Source organism: Ctenopharyngodon idella, chromosome 3 (assembly GCF_019924925.1).
Source record: "Ctenopharyngodon idella isolate HZGC_01 chromosome 3, HZGC01, whole genome shotgun sequence".
NCBI lineage: Eukaryota > Metazoa > Chordata > Actinopteri > Cypriniformes > Xenocyprididae > Ctenopharyngodon > Ctenopharyngodon idella.
The window spans coordinates 29,822,989-29,844,758 of NC_067222.1; the positions used below are offsets into that span (position 1 = coordinate 29,822,989).

The 21,770-nt window shown below is 37.5% G+C and overlaps 1 protein-coding gene across 2 annotated transcripts; it reads left to right on the top strand.

Moving 5' to 3' along the window:
* The first annotated feature begins 1,024 nt into the window (after window positions 1–1,024).
* trpm4a (transient receptor potential cation channel, subfamily M, member 4a) lies at window positions 1,025–19,829 on the top strand. Of its 2 annotated transcripts, XM_051885484.1 has the most exons (28): window positions 1,025–1,285; window positions 2,880–2,941; window positions 3,532–3,697; window positions 5,572–5,752; window positions 6,741–6,910; window positions 9,176–9,353; window positions 10,123–10,187; window positions 10,590–10,838; window positions 10,922–11,024; window positions 11,110–11,228; window positions 11,325–11,633; window positions 12,053–12,154; window positions 12,255–12,383; window positions 12,805–12,934; window positions 13,754–13,899; window positions 14,007–14,119; window positions 14,209–14,298; window positions 14,389–14,435; window positions 14,522–14,754; window positions 14,828–14,943; window positions 15,024–15,156; window positions 15,236–15,410; window positions 15,906–16,071; window positions 17,110–17,291; window positions 17,408–17,540; window positions 17,832–17,904; window positions 18,229–18,325; window positions 19,125–19,829. In XM_051885484.1, the coding sequence occupies exons 1-28, from the start codon at window positions 1,214–1,216 to the stop codon at window positions 19,157–19,159; spliced, it is 3,774 nt and encodes a 1,257-aa protein (XP_051741444.1). In that variant the 5' UTR covers window positions 1,025–1,213; the 3' UTR covers window positions 19,160–19,829. The 2 variants fall into 2 exon arrangements, with proteins under 2 accessions (XP_051741444.1, XP_051741445.1); XM_051885485.1 differs by lacking the exons at window positions 1,025–1,285; window positions 2,880–2,941; window positions 3,532–3,697; window positions 5,572–5,752 and having other exon boundaries at window positions 6,776–6,910; window positions 9,181–9,353.
* Window positions 19,830–21,770: the final 1,941 nt, after the last annotated feature.

The window sequence follows — 21,770 nt, forward strand, 5'->3', positions numbered from 1 at the left end:
CCCTCATGATGACCTGGAGCTGGTTTTACACAGACCTCTACACCATATTAAGCGTTAGGTCAAACAGGTATACACTCATCTGAGCACGTCCTTACTATAGGCAGAGACCTCATCAATGCCAAAGAAACTCCTGCATTTGTAATCCTCTTTCATATTTCCCATGGTGTACGTTTATTTGTTGCATTACTTTGTGCATATATGGTGGTGGAATCCAAATTTTATGTTTCTTGCAAAGTGTGAGCATTCCCACATCCTTCATCAACATTAGTGTTGAATTAGTGCTTTTCTTTTGGACATGTACCAAGTTTACTGATTTCAAATTAAATTTTAAAATTAATTTCTGCATTCCTGTTATGCAGAACATTTTTATATCCCCATCATATGGGATATATGCTGGATAAAATACTGTAAATATAAATATAATTTTGTAAAATCCAAAAAAGCTTTGCAGATCTTTATTAGAAAGGGTTTGAATAATGTATTTCATGCTTTTTCATTGAACCATAAATAAGTTTTGGACATACACCTGTGGAACAGTCCTATATCTATTAGCCTGTAGGGGGTCTTGCTGAAGACCCATCCCATTATTTACTTCCTGGAGCTAAAACTAGCTTCAGTCAAACCAGCATAACTTGCCATGCAGAAATGACATCTTAAGGTCAATAGTGCTTCAAAAAGACACGCCTGTAGGGACATGAAACACCAGTGGGAACCTTTCTTACAACCAGGTGTATCCGGTTTCTAACAGCGTATACATAGCGGGATTAGTCTATATAGTAGGCTATTTATTATCATAATTATCATGAATAGTCTGTTATCTATCAGACATCACAGCAAACAATATAGTACCAGATGTATTCGTTATTAATCAGTTTGTCCGCAAATGCGTGGTTTAAAAACAATAGGGAAACTCTTATCTTTTTCTTGTTCTACTCTTATCGAGCCTGCATATTTGTTTTCCTTGCCCTCACCGCCCACTGTTTGGTTTATTCAACTGTAACAGACCATCATGAGGTCGTGCCGGAATGCGTCCAGGAGAGCGCGCGTGGGACGTCTAGTGTGGGCGGGGCTAACAAATTTACAGCTTCAGAAGTTTTATTGAATATCTCGGGAATCCGGTTGGTGGCAAACTAGAGCATAATTGAAACTAGACCCATGGAGCTCATCTGAAGAATAATTGATCCCTAATAAACCCAAGTTCTGAGACGGAGAGATGATCAAAATGAAGAAAATTGAAAAAGAAAATGAAGGAGGCGCAGGAGAGAGAAAATCCGAAAAAGATCAGGTGTGTTTGGTACATTATTAATGTAAATAGTGTTATTTGTCAGTAGCCTACATCACGTGCAAATAGTCACCTAAAAATTTATCAATACAGAAATTAGTTCATACAGTCATTGTTAATGCTCTGTCAAGTTAACATTTTAAGAGATTTAGTAGCCTAGCTAATGTTTACTATCCACTGTATTAAAATGTAAAAAAAAAAAAAAAAAAAAAAAAAAAAAAAGCGGCAATCGACTCATGTGACTACACATGTGCACAGACTATTGCTCAAGAGAAACTCTTCAAAATGTCATTATAAGTGACTGGTAATAGACCTGTGTCAGACATTACACGAAACAGACGGCAGGAATCTCGATTTTGTGATCATATAAGAAGTTGAATGTTGAATGAGAAAGCTCTAGCTTATATTTACCAAGCTATTCCATGTTTCCATAACTCTGTTATCTTCATCCACTCGCTGCGTTTTCTTATATTTGCATTTATTCATTTAGACGCTTTTATCCAATGGACTGAGAAGCGAGAACAATATAAGTAGAAACAATTTATCAATGGGAGACAATACAAAGAGTGCCACACCTACTTAGTTTCAAAGGTCTCCACTTTAATATGTAAAATAAATCAGGATGTAGTATGAAACAATTGCAAATGTCATGGCTGTTCTAATGGCCTTCACAATCTTGTTTGGATTGTCTCAAATATAAATTTGATGTTGCTTAGGAAGGTCAGAGGAAATGATTGACCAATCTTTCACAATTTAAAGCACCATATTAATGTTAAAAGCTCGTTTAACAGGTTATGCAGTACTTGCTCAATACAGGAAAAAGTTGGGGAGACCTATGTAGGCACAGGTGAGGGGAATATATATATATATATATATATATGCAGATATATACATGCAGATATGTAACCTAACCTAACATTTCCTTAGCTTTCTGTTTATTCACATCAATATATTGTGATTTCATAATTCTCCAAATGAAAAAAAGTGACAAAAACATTGACAAAATACAGGACTAGTATATTTTGTGTTATTATGAATGATCATTCGTTATAGCTCTTGTGTTGGATAAATAAGAAATAAGTTGTTTGTAGTTCTGAAAACAAGTTGGCCTTGTTTGTTTAATTTTAGGTAAGAAATCTTTCTCTTTCTATTAGTTTCAAATGTTTCTAAATGATCTCGCATGTTTGATTATTATCTCAGCATCTGTGTTTTAATAATCACATTTTTGTGAGATTTTATTGTTTTCGAAATTTTCATTGATTTCAAATACAACCATCTTCTCTAATATTACATGCCTTCATGTTTTCAATTTTATTATAATAGAGCAGTTTACTGTGACTATTATTAAAACGTTAATTGAATGTTTTGATGTTCTGCGAGGCAATCTTTAATTGTGAGAGAGTTTTAAGTAGGTAGAAATCACAAATAAAATGTTAGTTTCTGTGATTAGGATTGCATTTCACATAACATTTCCTTGGAAATTATTTGCTATTCAAGCGTAGTCTTATAGTTTGTTCTCCTCGGTCACTGACTGTGAAAGAAAAGAAACCGGACCTGCCAGTGACTCATGCTTTGCTGTGTAACATCTGTGTTGTAGAGCTGGATCCCAAAGATGATTAAAAAGAGAGTGTGCACCACCTTTGTGGAGGACGCATCCAGGTACAACAGCCATTTTCCATTTTCTCTTGCATTAAAATTTAGTGTATGCAGAAAACTATTCAGTCCTTTCATACACTGTGATTTAAAACAGAAGCCTCTCGTAATATGATCAGAGCCGTTAAGTCTCTGATTTGGCAATGTAGGGTTGGTCAACAAACATGCCTTTTTTTGAATGAATGAAGGTGAACTCCTAGCCATTTGTCAACATGGAATAATTTCCCTGTCCTTTTCCCTTTTATGACAAGCTATTGTTATATGTAATGGGCTTGAATCACAATAGGATTTGGGCAGGTACAGTTTTAATTTAATTTATTTATTCAAGTGATGATGTGGACATTGTGTGACTTTTTTAATTCAATTTAACTTCTTTATAAATAAATTGACCTTTCACCCTATGTGAATGAGACACATACAGTATAAAGGAGATTGATTTCTTTTCTCTCTTTGTGTTTGAGTTTCTTCTTCTGAAATGAATAGTAAGTATATGAGAATTCAGAACCCACTGAAACCTGCTTTGACAGCTTTCTCTCTCTCTCTCTCTCTCTCTCTCTCTCTCTCTCTCTCTCTCTCTCTCTCTCTCTCTGTGGCAGTAATGGGGCTTTGTGCCAGTGTGGTGGAGCACGGGAAAATCATGCATCCATAACAGCAGGTGATCATGTAGTCAGCCAATGGGACAGTGAACAGCACACCTCTGAATACCCCACTGATGCCTTTGGACAGCTGGAGTTTGCTGGAGCTGGACGGAGAAACAGTCCTGTGGGTATCTCGCTTTCTTTTACACCTGCTCAAGCACACAAAATCACAATCAGAAACTCCATCTGACAATGCAATATGGTTAATTAATTGTACTCTTCAGTGAGGTGTTATTCATTAACACTGGGTATGCATTTCACACATTAGCAAGCAATATTGCAGCGAAATTCTGAAAAAAGTTCTGTTGTCTATTGTCAATAGTGTAGCAATGTATAAAAACCGAGCTCACACAGAAGTCACTGTCAAACCAAGCAGTTTTCTGTTGGTCAATGCGGCAAATTTGCGTGACCAATTGAATCCATTGTGAAATCCTCACTAAAATCACTGTTACAGTAAATGTGACCTTACAATAGTTTTACAGCATTTATGGTTTGTTCATTTCTACATTAATTAACAATGAACAAATGTATATTAATAAATGAACTGTAACTGTTTTTTTTTATTCAACTTTCAGAAAAACATACAGTTACACTTAAATTAACTGTAACTTTGACTGAAATGTTTTCATTGTTAGTTCATGATGTTGAAACAATTTTTTTTTTTTTTTTTTTTTTTTTTTTTAAATGAACCTTGTAAAGTGTTACCATTTCATTTTCTTAAGAATGCACATTTTTGGGGGGCAAATTCACTAAATAGTTGCTAAAAATTGAAATTGGATGAGAAAAAAATCCACAGTAAAAAAATAAAACAACAGAAATATTGCTAAATATGAGATTAAAAAATGTATAAATCACTAGTTTTTCTAAAGTGACACTCAACAGCGACAGAGTGTGAGGCAGCGTCTCTCTTGCCTCCTCTGATCCCATGATTTCAGGGCAAAAACCTGCATCTCATTCACTCATTAAGTGCATTGAAATTGCATGTGCATTTAAATTAAGTTATAGACACCATATTGAATTGAATTTTATGTACTTTTCATACACAAATACACAAATTACTAAGATCATGTTATAAATGTGCGAAAAACACACATGCAAAGCAAAGCAGAGGCATAAAAAACATGCATGGTATATTATAGAAACTATAAAGGTTGTAGATCACATGTAATTTACAAATCTCACATTTTTAACAATTTTATGAAGTTTTTATCTAATGTAAGTTTTTTGGAAATATCTTTCATCACCTGAACAATTGGCATGCTGTTAAACAGCAGTACATTTCATTGAACACACTGTATTTTAAAGATATTGCTACCCTAACCAAGATCTAATTTCATTCCCCGTAATAGTATGCCAGATCGCTGAGCAATTACAGAAGAGCGAGAATAATCCGCAGTGATTATAAACTTCCCTTTAACCCTCCCCTGGAGTCATACACATTTTTCATAAACAAATTAAAGCCAATTAACATAAGACAGTAACAAAAGAAAACCACTCAGGATTACCAAAGTATTTTAAGAGTTGGCATCATTTAATATGAGCTTTTTGGAGACGGTGTGTTGCCTCAGGCAGATGCATTGTTCAGGCTTGCACTTTTGAGCACTTTATTTTACAGTCCTGTTCTCCATGTACATACGATGTACTTATTACAGTAATTACAATAACTGGGTAATAACTCGGTACTAACCCTAAACCTACCCCTAAACCTAACCTTAACCCCTGTAGTTACCTTATATTACCCAGTATTTTCTTAGGTAAGTACACTATAAGTACACGCAAGTACACGTACTGTAAAATAAAGTGCAACCCAAATCCCTTCCTACATACAATGACAACATAAATATCATGCATGTTTGTGCATGTGAGGAACATGACTGAATGTCACGCTTGTCTGGATGCCTTTGTACCTTAGTTTGGGCTGAATAACATCACACACAGAAATTTTAAATACCGTTTTTCTGCTGTGCATTTATATGTCATTCATCTTGTATCCTCAAGTTTCTGCGTCTGTCACATGACACACCACCTGACAACGTGTACTCATTGATGACGTCACAATGGGGTTTGCCGGTACCCAATCTGGTGGTGTCTGTGGTGGGGGGAGAGGGGAAGGAGCAGGTGAAGACGTGGGTGCGAGAAGTGATCAGACAGGGTCTTGTCCGGGCCGCACAGAGCACAGGTAACCTTTCCTGCTCGAGTATGTTTAGCTCAGTTATGTAATATTACGTGCTTGAAACCTTTACACTCACTTTTCTAATGAATCACATGTGGACTGTTAACCCTACCTTCACCCTCCACCCTTCGACCTAGGTTAATATTGCATACTAAGATAAAGACTGTTATTTTTATACTCATTTTAGAGGTTTCTAAGAACATTACAATATTTATTGAAATAATTTAAAGGCCACAGATCACTGTTTTGCTACCCAAACCACCAGGGCTGCCAGGTCTGGGTAGCAAAACTAACCCTATGACCCTAGCCCAAATATCAACAAAATAAAAATATGCCACTCCCATACCTACAATATATATTTTAAAAAAAAACACAGACTTGGCAACCCACCCGGTGCTTCATAAGCTTGACAGATCTGTGTTTCTGAAGACATTCACCGGTGATAAGGCATGAAACACCAGTAAAATTACCACACTGATAACAAAATTGACCTCTACAATGGCTGTAAAGACATGCTGAGTCCAAGTATATTTTGTGAACGTTCAACTGTTCCTTCTTACTTTTGTGTATTTAAAAGTTTTAACTCGGATGCAGATATGGTTCTGGGTAAATGTTTTGGCCACCTTTGTCTCACAGAGTAGATTAGGACAGGTAGCTTTATGAAATGTGTTCTGGAAAAGAACTGCTATTAACCACGAACTCAGTAATTAGTCTTAAGGTCAGCGATAGACAGGCCAAACTAGTATTACTCAACAGTGGAATTCCTCTTGTGCATGTGTGCTGTGTGTGTGTGTGTGTGTGTGTGTGTGTGTGTAAAATGATCCTTGGCAGATAAGATTTTTTTTATGGTAAACCTAGCTTAAATGCAGAAGTTGTGTGCTGCATTATGTTAAATACTTTGTTTATCAGTGATTTTGTTTGTGAATGTGATATATTTCTGTGTAATTTAATTAAGCGGAGTAATTTAGCTGATAGTAACATTTTCTTTTCTCAGGGGCTTGGATCATGACGTCAGGTCTGAGGGAGGGTGTTGGCCGCTGTGTAGGTGAGGCAGTAAGGGATCATTGTGCAACAGCTTCATCTCTTTCCCAGGCTAAAGTTATTGCTGTTGGTGTTGCGCCTTGGGGCTTGATTCACCAACGTCAGCAACTCATAAACCCACAGGTACTGTGAGTCCATTGTGCTCCATTATGAACACTTCACATAAAAGCAACACTTAAAATGTGTGAGCCACAACAATAATTTAACAATATTTATAGTTATTGATATATACATTTATAGTAATATTTAATATATAGGCTAGTACTTTTAAATTATAGAAAAAAATTTAAATTTTTGGATACTTTATAGTCATCAAATTTGGTGTAACATGTCCATAGTTAATGTGATTAATAGAGATAGACCCTGATTTGGCTAAAGTGATTAGGCCAAAATTTTTACAGATCTTTAACGTTCACAATTAAATTAATTGAATTTACATTTATTTAAATGAAATTAATGATAATGGTAATAATAATAATTATTATTTGATTGAATGTATTATTTAATTGGTATCATATATCATAAATAATATCAGCATTATTATCATCATCATCATTTTTATTATTTTAAAATATTTACTATAAAACAATAATTAATAATCGATTTTGGATATTGGTAATATGAACACAAATAATCAATAATCAGTCATAAAAACATTATCAGTGATTAACTCCACCTGTGGTTACTCTGCTAGGACACCTGTTTGAACGTCAGGCTACTCTTCTAAATGACCTTGGGTCAAATTCGCCCATTTTCAACCAGCTTTGTATTGTTACAATGTCGGTAGTATGTAACTGAACAACGTTTACTCGTTCTCCATGCTACTTGGACCGATAAATTCATGTTTATTTGACAGCAAAATACTTTTGACAGCTCCAGGGCTTTCAGATTATACTTCCGCATTTTTGTATCCTAGCCCAAGGACAGTCGGATCTACATTCGACAGAAGGTTATAAATAGAACAATAATTTTAAGTGTAGGTTTATCACTGTAAATTGTATCGTAATTTGTCTACTGTTTAAACAGCATTATGGTAAAATTTAAACAATTTCTTACCTGCACGCTATGGCGTTTTGCTTCAGTGGTTGGACGGAACTGGCAGAATGGCCTTTTTTGGGGGGGGTGTTTCCTTTGTTTGGCCTAAAACACTATCTACATCTCATGTCGAAGGCTGTGCCCTCCGGAGGTTGTATTTGAAGGTTGCATACGTCATCAAGGTGGTCTCATTTAAGAAAAGAAACAGTCAGATTGCAAAATAAAGAAATTACAGTATTTTACACCTCATGAGGAATAACAGTCAATTTTTTTACGGTTACTTTTCTTAAAGGGGTGGTTGATTATGATTTCACATTTTTGACTTTAGTTAGTGTGTAATGTTGCAGTTTGAGCATAAATAACATCCTCAAAGTTACGACGCTCAAAGTTCAGTGCAAAAGGGATATATTTTCTTTTACAGAAATCACTTTTTAAGGACTACAACAAATGGCTGGTAGGGACTACAACAAGCTTCTTACCGGGTTGGTGACATCACAAACCCCAAAATTTGCATAAACCCTGCCCCCGAGAACACGCAACAAAGGGGGCGAGGTCAGAGAAGAGGAAGAGTTGTTGTAGTAGAGTGTTGCTGCCATACCGTCATTTTATGCTGCTTCATAAACGAGGGTCAATTCAACACTGGATTTGCACAAAAGATTAACATGACGGCACATGCTAGTCGATGAGTTGAATCAACTCCACAGCAACTACATAAATTTATCCACTAACCATTCAATTGCATTCTAAAAGTTGCAACTTCTTCCTGAGTCTCTCCATCAGTGTCCAACTCCGGTTTGAACAATGTAAAGCTGAACGGCGTTACTGACAATTCGTTAGTTTGGCTGCGTGAGATTCTCCAGCTTTGTTGTTGTTGAGCAACAGAAGCGTGAGCTGTTAAAGCTCCGCCCTCTTTTGGAAAGCAGCTGGGAGCAGCAGCTCATTTGCATTTAAAGGGACACACAAAAACGGCATGTTTTTGCTCACACCCAAATCTGGGTAAATTTGACAAGCTATAACAAATGATCTGTGGGGTATTTTGAGCTGAAGCTTCACAGACACATTCTAGGGACACCAGAGACTTATATTACTTATTGTAAAAGGGGCATTATAGGTCCCTTTTAAATAAGACATCCTTGATGATGTATGCAGCCTTCAAAAGCAAACTCTGGAGGATGCAGCCTTCGAAATGAGACGCAGCAAATGTGTTTGTGGTCATCCAGTTTGAAATTCTGATTACAATCACGGAGGTTTTTCAGATTTTCTGTTGCGGTGTTCTCTACGTATGTATGATCCTGTTGTAGGACTTTGCCTAGGCTGCTCTGTAAAAATTTACTGTTGGTTACTCTTTACAAGGGTAGCTTCCCTGCACGGTACTATGTGCACAACATGCCCCGTGAATCCAGCTGCCTGGACAACAACCACCAGGCCTTCCTCCTAGTGGATGATGGGAGTGTAGGCCACAGAGGCGGTGAGACAACGTTCAGAGCCAACCTGGAGGACTTCATCTCCCATCAGCGCACTGGCATCTGGGGTAAGAGAGAGTAGCAACTGAAAAGCTAATAATAAACATAATACATGTTTGAACTCTTCTTGACCACAGAGCACACAACAACAGACAATAAACTAATTAGTTAGTTTATTGTCCGTTCGGATTTTCACCAAGCGGGAATTCATCTTGGACAATGTCATAAAAATACAAACATTTAATAACTATACATCCACTTATATATACAAACACAAATATGAGCAACTTTATAAACAAAATTATACATAATAATATAATACCTTAGTTACGAATTCAGTTTAAAACAGTCACTGTCAATGGAACAAATGATTTTTTATACATGTTTCCTTTAAGCCAAGGGTATACACAGTTTGCGCCCTGAAGGGAGGGAATCAAAACAGGAATGGAGAAGATGAGTCTGGTCTGATCATTTTAACTGGCACAGGGACTGTGACGGGAAGCACAGACGCATCCCTGAGGAACTGTGCACTTCCTTTTAATAAATAAAATAAATAACAGAGAAGTAAACAAAGAGTAAGAGGAAGGAAAAGGGAAGCTAAACATTAGTGTATTGTTTACGCAAAACATCAGTTTTGGTATTTAGTGCAGTAAATGCCCTCAGAATGGCATGTCATATGAGGGCTGCACTGCTCTCTAGTGGAGCAGACAGAGAACGCAGTTCTGAAACAAATGGAAACTAAACGCTAGTGCCATTAGTTTCTGTGTTTTGATTGAATGTATTATTAGTAAAAACAAGCTGCATTTCCATTGTATTAACAAATCCTGTCCTTACCAGGGAGTGGCAGCATTGAGATTCCGGTTTTGTGTGTGCTGATCGCAGGTGATGCTACAATGCTAGAGGTCATTGCACTAGTTTATTTCTTTATTTTAATATGAATAATAATATAATCAATTTAATTTGATTTCAAAATAATAAATGTTATTTAATTTTAATATAGTCTGAATATAGTCACCATGAACAAAACAATGCACGTTTACAAATTACTTTACTTTGTTTTGTTCATTGTTTTGTTTGTTTTTTCATGGTTTGACCTGTTACACAATGTCCATGTTGCTATTTGCATTTGCCGTTGTTTTTCGGATGAGACTCACCAGTTGTGAACCATTCATTTATAATATGCTTTTTAAAATTTAAAGTCGTGACAGCTTATGTAGAGTGTCTAGAGATCTAAAATGGCTTTAAATAAATGTATTTATATATTAAAAACATATTTAAAATGAATAATCTCTTTGTCACCGCAGAGAGTGGATTTATCTCTGAAAAACACCACTCCATGGTTGGTACTGGCAGGGTCGGGTTCAGCAGCAGACCTGATAGCAGGAATACTGAAGGACCTCAGCACACCTCTGAGTCCACCCGTGAGTCCCACTTTGCCAACCGCTGACGAGGAAAGCAGCAAGAGCGCCAGTGTTGAGCTCAGGGACCGAGTGAGAGAGAGAATTAAGAAACATTTCCCTTCCGAGACAGAACTGGAGAAGCTTGTGGATCAGGTGAGCGTACAGCAAGAGCTTGGATAGAGAGTGCATGCAGGACAAAGTTATTTCCTTTACTTACTTTTCTCTTTTTTACACAGGGACTCAGTATCTATCACAACAGAGATCTGATCACCGTGTTCCGTGGAGACAAGGAAGGGCCAGATGACTTTGACACAATCATCCTTAAAGCTCTTGTAAGAGGTGAGATTAAATCACCTGCTTTGAGAATTCAACACGTTTATAGTACAGTAGGTGCACGTGGGCTTATGTGTGTATGTGTGTTCAGCTGCTAAACGGGATTCTAATGATGCTAGCGAGTACACTGAAGAGCTGAAGCTGGCGGTGGCCTGGAACAGGGTGGATATCGCCAAGAGTGAACTCTTCCATGGTGACATCCAGTGGAGGGTAGGAGTACTAGGGTAGGATTACAATTATTGACCAGGACCGATAGCTGAACTATGTTTTAACATTTCAACTTCTGTTGCTTATTCTTTCTCTCAGTATGAAGACATGGAGGAATCAATGACTGATGCGCTGGTGAATGATAAGCCCCATTTTGTGAAACTCTTTGTGGAAAATGGCTTGAACATTCTGGACTATCTGACGTACCATCGTTTAGAGTGCCTTTACAGCTCACTGTCGGACTGTGATCTGGTATCTTCATTCCTCCAGAGAAGGCTGCAGGAGCGAGTGGGCTTAGCAGCTTCTCAGACCCGATTATCTGCCCCGCCTGATGAGAATTCCTCTTTCAAGAGCCACGGAACAACCCTCACCACACCATCTGCTGCTCGAGACCTTACCCTATATGAGGTAAAAGGACCATATACACATATGTATATAGGGGCTTTCACACCGGAGGAACCTTTTCATAGTTCCTAGAACTATTGGCTGAAGTACCCGGATTTTGCCGTGTTCGCACCGCAGGAACTAGGAATGATTTTAGTTCTAGGAACTCCTTTTAGGGGAACTAAATTAGCTCCTACTTCAGAGTAGGGTCTAAACCAGCACTATAGGAACTATTCGGTGCGAAAGCCCCTTTAGTATACATGCACACTCTACCTATCAAAAGTACCGTTCAATAATATTTTTAAAAATACTTTCAATACTTTCATTCTGCGAGGATGCATTAAATTGATCAACACTGACAGTAAAGACATTTATAATGTTACAAATTATTGTATTTCTATTAAAAATAAATGCTGTTCTTTTCTATTTTTTTCATCTTTCAGGTTTCACGGGTGTTATCGGAAATCATGGAAGATGTCTGTCAGCCATTTTACTATGGCCCTCTTGGTCTACATCAGGGAGTCGCCTCAAGGAAAGCAATGAAGGTACCAGCCAGGTTTTTTCGGAGGTATTGGGATTGGTGAAATGATTTGATATATACTACATAACAATGTTGTGATCGTAGTTTCTGTCTCCTCTTTACAGCATGTGAATAAGTTGCTGCTATCTGAGAGTGTGTACCGGAAGCAGCGCTGTATGACTCCCTGGATAGCTCTGTTCATTTGGGCCGTTCTGCAGAATCGCAGAGAAATGTCCATATACTTCTGGCAAATGGTATATTTTTTTCTCTTCATAGTTGAAACTTTTTTTATTTTGACGGATAACTTTTGCAAATGAGTTGCATATTATTCTGGACTCTATACTGTCACCTAGTGGTGTAGATTCAGTATCACACTAAAGCAAGTAAAGCAAAAGTATTCAGTTATTGATTTCACTGTAGAGATTTAGCAAGTGAAAACGTCCAGGAGGGTTACTGAGGTAAAGTGAGTAGTATTTGGCTACTCTTGTGATCTTATATATCAGCCTCCATGATGTGATTGCTGCATGTAAAATACCACAGCTTTTATTATTTATCATGACTGGAGTGTTTGGTCATGATATTTCACATGGTCAGTGTGATAACCAAATCTGTGTTGTAAAAATTGTAATAATTTTTCTTTATTTTGGTCTCTTTCACTCTCTCTCTAAATGTGAGGCGGGGGAGTCAGTGCTAAGTGCTCTTGCCGGGTGTAAGATATTAAGAGAGCTCTCTAAGTTGGAGACAGAGACTGAGACCAAGCTCTCCATGAAGGAACTAGCTCAGACCTTTGAGAATCTGGCACATGGTGGGTGTGAATCAAGATAAAATGTTTTTGAATGGGGTCCAGATGTCTTGAGACAGTGCTAGTGTTTTACGTACTTTTTTTTAAGAACGCATTTTAAGAAAATTATAGTTTATGATTATATTTAAACTTATTTAAAATAATGAAATTAGATTATCAGTATGTGACTTCTCCTAGTATTTATGTCAGACTTTCGCTTGTTAGTGACCTAGCAAATGGCTATTCACACAGAACACATTTGCAGAACACATTGCATTCCACTGCACTGCTTTTCTATTGTTTTTCTATGTAAACATGCTCTAAACAGACATGTTGAACCATTGCATCACACGGCATTCTAAAAATGTGACACTCAAGTTAAAAGAATGTAAACATGTTTCTAGACCTTGTGTTTTTAATGCAAAAAAACGTGTGAATGGCCCCTAATAGAACAGGATCGAAAATATTAAATAGGGAAAATACAAAACAAGTCATATATTTTCAATGTGATCTCAGACTTTTGTACTCCACTACACTTTAGTTGTAAAGTTTGAGGTGAGCAAGACTGTTTCTTGAGCAGCAAATCATCATATTAGAATGATTTCTGATTTTTAAATATATTAAAATAAAAAAAAACGTTATTTTAAATTGTAATATTTCACAATATCACTATATTTTGGAATATGTAAATGCAGCCTTAGGAGGCTTCTTTCAAAAACATTAAGAAATCTTATCAACCTCAAACCTTTGAACTATAGTGTGTAACAGATTATTTTATGTGCTTGTCAGTATTTGAGCGGCTCTTCATATGTGTAATGTATTTTCTCATCACTTTCATAATAGATGTGTTCAGTGAGTGTTACCAGAGCAATGAGAGCCGCTCTTGCAAGCTTCTCATCAGACAGTCACCTGTATGGGGTGGCGCCACCTGTCTGCAGATGGCCACAGCGGCTGAAGCCCGCCTCTTCTTCAGCCATGACGGAGTTCAGGTGAGCGCTTCTCATGCTGCTCTGCATCTGCTCTGTGTTTGTATGTTGAAGTGTCAGTTTTGCCTAGGTTTTCTGGTGTCATCCTTCTTCATCTTGTCCATGGCTAGACTTTATTGTCAGAGATTTGGTGGGGGGACATGGACAGCAATACAGAGGTGTGGAAACTGGTCCTCTCGTTTTTCCTGCCTCCCTTCATCTACACCAAACTCATCAGTTTCAAGTCAGTACCTAATATTTTTGGCCCAGATTGTGGCATGAATGTTTCATTTTCTTTCTGGTACAGTTTTCAAATGAAATTCAATCTCTTAGGGAGCAGGAGGAGGATGAAGAGGACTTTAATCAGGGTAAAGAATTCGACAGTGCCGATGGAGCCGAGTCATTGGCTGAAGTCTTAAACACGTAATTCAGGGTTTCTCAGTGCCATAAACATTTTCACAAAATTAGAGATGATACGGATAAAATAAAGATCGTCATATGTGTCCTTCACAGAGATGAAGATGTGGAGGAATGTAATGCTTTAAAAGGAAACCAAAAAGGTGCGTCTAAATTGCATGGCTACATATCCTGTTAAACTTTGACCTGCTGTGGGTTGTTTACAGCTTTATTTTTTTTTATATTGCAGCACCAAAGGCTATCCTTCAAAAACGGCCTTTTATATTCCATCGATGGCGGCAGTTCTGGTTTGCACCGGTCACTTCGTTTCTAGGCAATGTGTTGATGTACTTCCTCTTCCTCCTCCTGTTTGCCTACGTCCTATTGGTCGACTTCAAGCCTCCACCTCCTGACGGACCCGCCCCTTTGGAGCTTGTGTTGTATTTCTGGGTTTTTACTCTGGTCTGTGAGGAAATTCGACAGGTATGAATCTTGAGTGCGTTTCCGCACATTTTGATGTACTCGTTCAGTCACTGAATCTTGATCTTCCTCTCAGACTTTTTTTGTAGGATCTACCACTGTACTTCAAAGGATGAAGTTGTACATCCAAGACATCTGGAACAAGTGTGACATCACTGCGCTCGCGCTCTTCATTCTTGGGCTTCTCTGCAGGTTAAATTAGTGAAATCTGTCCTGTATATGTTTGTGTGTGTGTGATTGTATAGGTTAGTGCATGTGTGTTTTTGTTACAGGATGTTTCCGTGGTCGTACAATTTTGGTCGTTCGGTCATGTGTGTCGACTATATGGTCTTCACACTCAGACTCATTCATATATTTGCAGTTCACAAACAACTTGGTCCCAAAATCATAATAGTTGGCAAAATGGTGAGAAGGAGTCTTTCGTTTTGAACGTGCCCTAAAACGTGCATATACTCCTGCTCAAGAATGTTCATGTACTCCACAGGTGAAAGATGTGTTTTTCTTCCTGTTCTTCCTGGGGGTGTGGCTAATGGCATATGGAGTAGCCAATCAGGCACTGCTGTACTCCTACGACTCTCGTCCTGGTTGGATAATTCGGCGCGTGTTCTACAGGCCATACATGCACATATATGGGCAAATACCACTGGATGAAATTGATGGTATGTCTTTGTGTCTCTGATGTGTGTATATCTGAATGTTTGTCACTGTGTTTGGGTTTGTTTGTCTTAGAATGATATGCTTTGATGTTTATTCTTGCTATACGGTTCCATCACGACATATACAGTTTAAAATATTGGGGTCGGTAAGATTTATAATTGTTTTGGAAAGAAGTCTCTTATGTTTGCATATTTTTGAAAGCAGGTTTCAGAGTGAAAGTTATTGAAAACAATAACATTATCATCGGCATGTAAACTACAAAGACGCAAATTTGTGAAAACGGTAACATCATGCCCTTGCGTATTACATGTTCAGTCTATAGGTGTGTAGTGTTTCTTTACAAAGCGACATCACCAATTACTCACCTGAGATGCATAATACAGCATTTTTATTCATTTTCGCTCATCCGCTGATCCTTACTGGCCCCAAAGTTTTGTACTTTTAGCTCAATTTCCTCGATTCTGTTGTGATAAGATTTTTTTTTTTTTTTTCTCTAGCTGACAAGCGACATGAGAAACAGTGTACAGACAACGTCACTCTCATCCATGACGGGGCGGAGCCCTGCCCACAGTCTGACGCTAATTGGCTGGTCCTTATTCTGCTGTCAGTCTACTTGTTGGTCACCAATATTCTATTGGTGAACTTGCTCATTGCAATGTTCAGGTAAAAAAACTGCACCATCAACACTGATGTATGATAGTTTTCCACAAAATTATTAAGGATTAGTTCACTTTCAAATGAAGATTAGCCCAAGCTTTACTCACCCTCAAGCCATCCTATGTGTATATGACTTTCTTCTTTCTGATGAACGTAATCGGAGAAATATTAATAAATATCCTGACGCATCCGAGCTTTATAATGGCAGTGAGCGAGGATTAACGAGCATGAGCCGAAGAAAGTGCCTCCATCCACATCCATCCATCATAAACATACTCGGCTCTGGGGGGGTAAATAAAGGCCTTCTGAAGTGAAGCGATGCGTTTGTGTAAAAAAAAAATATCCATATTTAACAAGTTATGAAGTAAAATATCTAGCTTCCGCCAGACCACCTTCCATATTCAAGTTACAAAGAAAGTGTAAACTGGCGTCGCGTCAAGTTGAATAGGGAAGGCGTAGGACGTAGCGTAAGCTTTTTTAACTGAAAGAGTTTTACACTTTCTTCGTACGTTGAATATGGAAGGCGGTCTGGCCTATATATAAAATACATTTATTCATGCTAATTTCCCCTACTTTTACATTTAAAATCATTTTGCTGTGATCTGAACACTTACTTAAAGTTAATAATTAAAGACACAAATTATTGGGGAAAAATAACTGTTAAACATAACATTTAGCAAATCTCAAACTGAATATCCATTATTCATACTGTACATGATAATACCTAGATTACCTTTAGCATTTAATAAAAAAATGTATTTTTAGACAAAATAGTATTGAATTTTAATATGGACCCTTTATTGGTTTTGTGTCCATACTATAAAAAAATAATAACTGGCTTCAGTATCATACAGCATTTTATGATTTTATGATTTTATCATATTGGTGTATCCCTAGCAATGAAACACTTGAGGCCATGCTGTACTGTGAAAATACTTACAGCTTAAGGAGATCCATTTCTGCAACAATGCTTTGTTCACAATACAACAGCCTCTCTTACCATATTGCTTATTTTGATGGTATATTCATGTTATTTGTTTACAGTTACACATTCAATAAAGTCCAGGAGCACAGCGATGTGCACTGGAAGTTCCAGCGCTACAACCTGATTGTGGAGTACCACTCGCGCCCCTGCCTCTCCCCGCCCTTCATCATCATCTCCCACCTGCATATCTTCTTCAAAAGGGTCATTCAGGGATTGCCCTCTGTTAAGAGCCAACACTTTAGTATGTTCTCCCTTCTGATTTTCATTTAACATACACATTACATGACTGCCTACATTATATGCAGAGCCTCATTTGTAAAGTTTGTCTTTAACCGTGAGTTGCATCTCTTAACTTAGTGCTGGACCTGAAAAGCAAAGAGGCCAGTTTGCTGAACACATGGGAGTCGACGCTGAAGGAGAACCTGCTTTCCACGCAAGGCAAGAAACAAAGAGAGAGCGACACGGAGCGGCTCAAACGCACCTCCACAAAGTCAGTCACTTCTATTACTGTACTTTCATCTTCTCTCAGATCAACAATTACCAACTTATTTGACTTCAAATATGAGTTTTAGAAAAAATGAGTGAGTGTGAAATATGTCTGTCCCTGACAAGTAGATCTGTATGTAATACACACCCGGGGGCATTTAGTAACCTCGCTGTGGCAGCTCTCGTTTCGTGTTTCTCTGGGTGTGAAGGGGGGAGACATGGAGACTCCTGCTGAATCAGGCACCGGCATCTTGAATGACAGCATGTGTGTATGTGTGTCCATATGTGTGCGTAGGGTGGACAGCGTCCTGAAGCAGATGGTGGAGGTTCGTGATCACGATCGCAGGTTGAGAAAGCTGGAGTCGGAGGTTAGTGGCGGCTATACGCACCTGTCTACCTGTGGCTATCAAACACAGCGACAAGTGTTTTTAAATGCCATTAGCGTCCCAGAGAGCTCACGCATGTGTTTGTGGGTGCAAGACTATGGCTCTTGCCTTATTTTAGCTGCAGCTGTTGCGTTTGCTTGCTCAGCGCAGACCAAGGACCATCCGTCATCCTCCTTTAGAATGCAGATCTACTTTGAGTATCTGCCAAGCTGTCAGCCGATCGATGTAATTAATGAAGCTGCGCTTTAAAGGGGACCTCAGGTTTTTGACTGATACTCTGTCTCTTTCTGTTGCCTTATGACTCAGGTGGAGTACTGCTCTACTGCCCTCTCCTGGATAGTGGAGGCGTTGTCTCAGAGTGATCTTGTGAAACAGACTCGTCCACCTCCTCTTGCTTCCAAAGGTGTGCTGTTCACTCTCCTCTGCCTTACCCCCTCCAAGCAGCGTCAGTGTAGCTTATGTTTCTCAGGTTCCCTCTTAGTAACAGTGTTTACGGTGTTGGTTTGGCTGTAACATTTTAATGATCCGTAGTCACAAATAAATATACAGTTACATTACTTGAATTTTAATGGAGACATAACGTCCTCACAGAATCATTATGATCTTGCTTATTTTAGTCTACCATATTTACACTTTATTTTAAGGTGACATAATTACATTGTACCTGCTCAAATAAGTACTAAGTAATATTAATTAACTATGTGTACTTACTATAGATTTACAGTTAGGGTTTTATTACAATTTTATATATATATATATATATATATATATATATATATATATATATAAAATAAGGCTTTCAGTCTTCAGTGTCACATGATCTTTCAGAAATCACTCTAATATGCTGATTTGCTTCTCAAGAAACATTTCTTAGTATTATCAATGTTGAGAACAGTTGTGCTTTTGTCTTTCAGGACTATTTGAAGAACAGCATTTATATGAAAATGAAATCTTTTGTAACATTATAAATGTCTTTTCTGTCACTTTTAATCAATTTAATGTGTCCTTGCTGTATAAAAGTATTAATTTCTTTAAAAAAATAAATCTTTTGAATGGTTCTGTGAGATGATAGATAGATAGATAGATAGATAGATAGATAGATAGATAGATAGAAACATATATGCACATTGTTCAAAAGATGTTTTTAAAAATTTCTTATTATATATAAGTTAACTATCATATCTCTTCTGTTTGTGTTTCAGGTATTGCTTCTAAACGTCCCACTTTTTCCAGATAAAAATTACGCTGATAATGCAGATAAGCAAACTTGTGCATTTTATGAACTTGGTTATGTTTGAGTTATTTTTTGTATGATGTGCCATTTCCACATCTTGACAATGTTTAATGTGTTGGTTGTATCAGTTTTTTAACATTTCATCAAAAAGGAGAATATATTTATTATTCAGAAAATAATAAGTTAGCTTTAAGATGTATGAAATAAATGATCTGGGTGGAAATAACGGTTGTAACAGTTCGTCAGTTGTAAATATTCTGTAGTTGCCAATGATATATAAAAATGCATTGTAATTGTGTATTCCTCTGATAAATGCTGTATTTCTGGTACCAAACAGGGTGCAAATTTAAAGGTTAAAGTAGCTGGAGATTTGTGGCATTGTGCTAGAGTTTTAATGCTCTTGGGAGTCCTTTTAGTCCATGTTTAAAATGTAATGTGAGTTGATTTTCCATCAGGGACTGAAAAAGGCGCTGCATACTGATATTAACCACCCGTGACAGCTCATCAGATCTATAATTGTATCATGTTTGTTTTGTTTGGCTTTCCTTTTGGACCAAATCTCTTTTATCATTGGTTATATGTTTCCTACCAATATTTATGTCACATTTTGTAAATGCTACAAACGAAATTATAAGCAGAATAATAAACGAAATCGTCCACAATTACACTGTGATCAATTTGTTGTTGTATCTTTTATTGACTGTTATAAATCAATATATTTTCTGTGCTATTAATTTATCACAAACCTGTGTTTTTATTGTTTTCAAAAAAAGTTTTTAAATGGCTTTAATGTATCAGTTAAATTTACATTTGTCTTTACGTTGTCCTCTTTGGTTTCTATTCCAAGTCTTCACCAGTGGCCATCTATAATGACCCCGTCCCCTTTTGAGTAGCATTTGATTCCTAGGTTGGCATGGTCTGAGTCTCCTACAAGCCTTACATGGCAAGAGCTGCGGCCCATGAGGATCAGGTTTTCATCTTCAGTAACTGTGGAGCAAGAGTGGGGGTGACTCGACTCTTCTAAAGATCTCTGCTTAAATCTGACTGGAGCTAAATCAGCACAACATCTCAGTTTAGCCGCTCGCTCGGTGTGAACATGGATGAGCTGCAGAACAGAATCTGTGTTCTTGCTTTACTTGTATGAACATTCATGTAATATTTTGGCAATTATCATATCATTGCTAATATGTTGCCTGAGAGAGCCCATCACTAGTATATCTTTTATGACACATTTAGCAGATTCAACCTTTAAAGCTTGAAAAGGTTATATGTCAACATGTGCTTACACATAGACAACAGTCACAGAGCTTGAAATATATTAATAGATCTAAATGTACTCCTATAGAAGTGATATATTTATAAAGAACTATCAATTAATAAGTGCCCCAGGCAAAAGCAGATCGAAGACTCAAATAAGCTGAGGATGCTTTTTTGAATTGTGCAGACAGGACAGGAGAGTGATGCAGGTGGAGCACGGGCTGATAGATAAATGGTTTTATGAGTGAGAAGGACTTTATTTTAACAACTTCTGGTCTGGGCGCTGCATCATGAAAAAAGTGGGTCATATCGAGATGCCAGGCCATACACACTCAGCTGTTCTCCTCAGAGTAGAAAGAGCAGGATAAAGAAAAGAGAAGGAGTGAGAAAGACCAAGGACATGATATCTCAGAGGCATGTCTACATATCCATTTTCAACCACATTGCAATTTAACATCTTGTTACCCCCCACCAGCCTCGACCACACCACCTCCCCTTGCTGTTCATTTTAGTTCATAATGAATAGTTAAAATGTAAAGGAGTTGGATTCCTAGAGGGACACTTTATTATTCTTTCAGAATTTGTTAGGAAATGTTTGAGTTCATATTGATATCTCTGCCATGTTTCTCTGCTGTTTTGGCAAATATGACTGTAATTTGAGACATTATTGAGATTTATTAAAACTCACATGGCAACTGGGGTCTTTTTCTCAGGATAAACATTGGAAAAGCAGGAGACTCCATTAGACTGCCATTTAATGTCATTAATATTCAGTGCTGGGTAGATTACTTACAAATTGTAGTCAGTTACTGAGTCCAAATTTAAATTGTAATTAGTAACATAATCCATTAAATTACACATTTAAAGGGTTAGTTCACCCAAAAATCACCCTCATGTCGTTCCACACCCGTAAGACCTTCGTTCATCTTCAGAACACAAATTAAGATATTTTTAATGAGATCCGATGGCTCAGTGAGGCCTCCATTGAGAGCAAAACCGCTGAAACTCTCAAGGTCCATAAAGGTACTAAAAACATATTTAAAACAGTTCATGTGAGTTCAGTGGTTCTACCTTAATATTATAAAGCGACAAGAATACTTTTTTCAACAATATATAGTGATGGGTCGATTTCAAAACACTGCTTCAGAGCTTTACGAATCGAATCAGTGAATCGGAGCGCCAAAGTCACATGATTTCAACAGTTTTGATAGGAGATCCGAACCACTGATTCGAAACAAAAGATTCATAAAGCTCAGAAGCTTCATGAAGCAGTGTTTTGAAATTGGCCCATATAGATATTGTTGAAAAGTCGTTATTTTGTTTTTTTGGCGCACAAAAAATATTCTCGTCGCTTTAT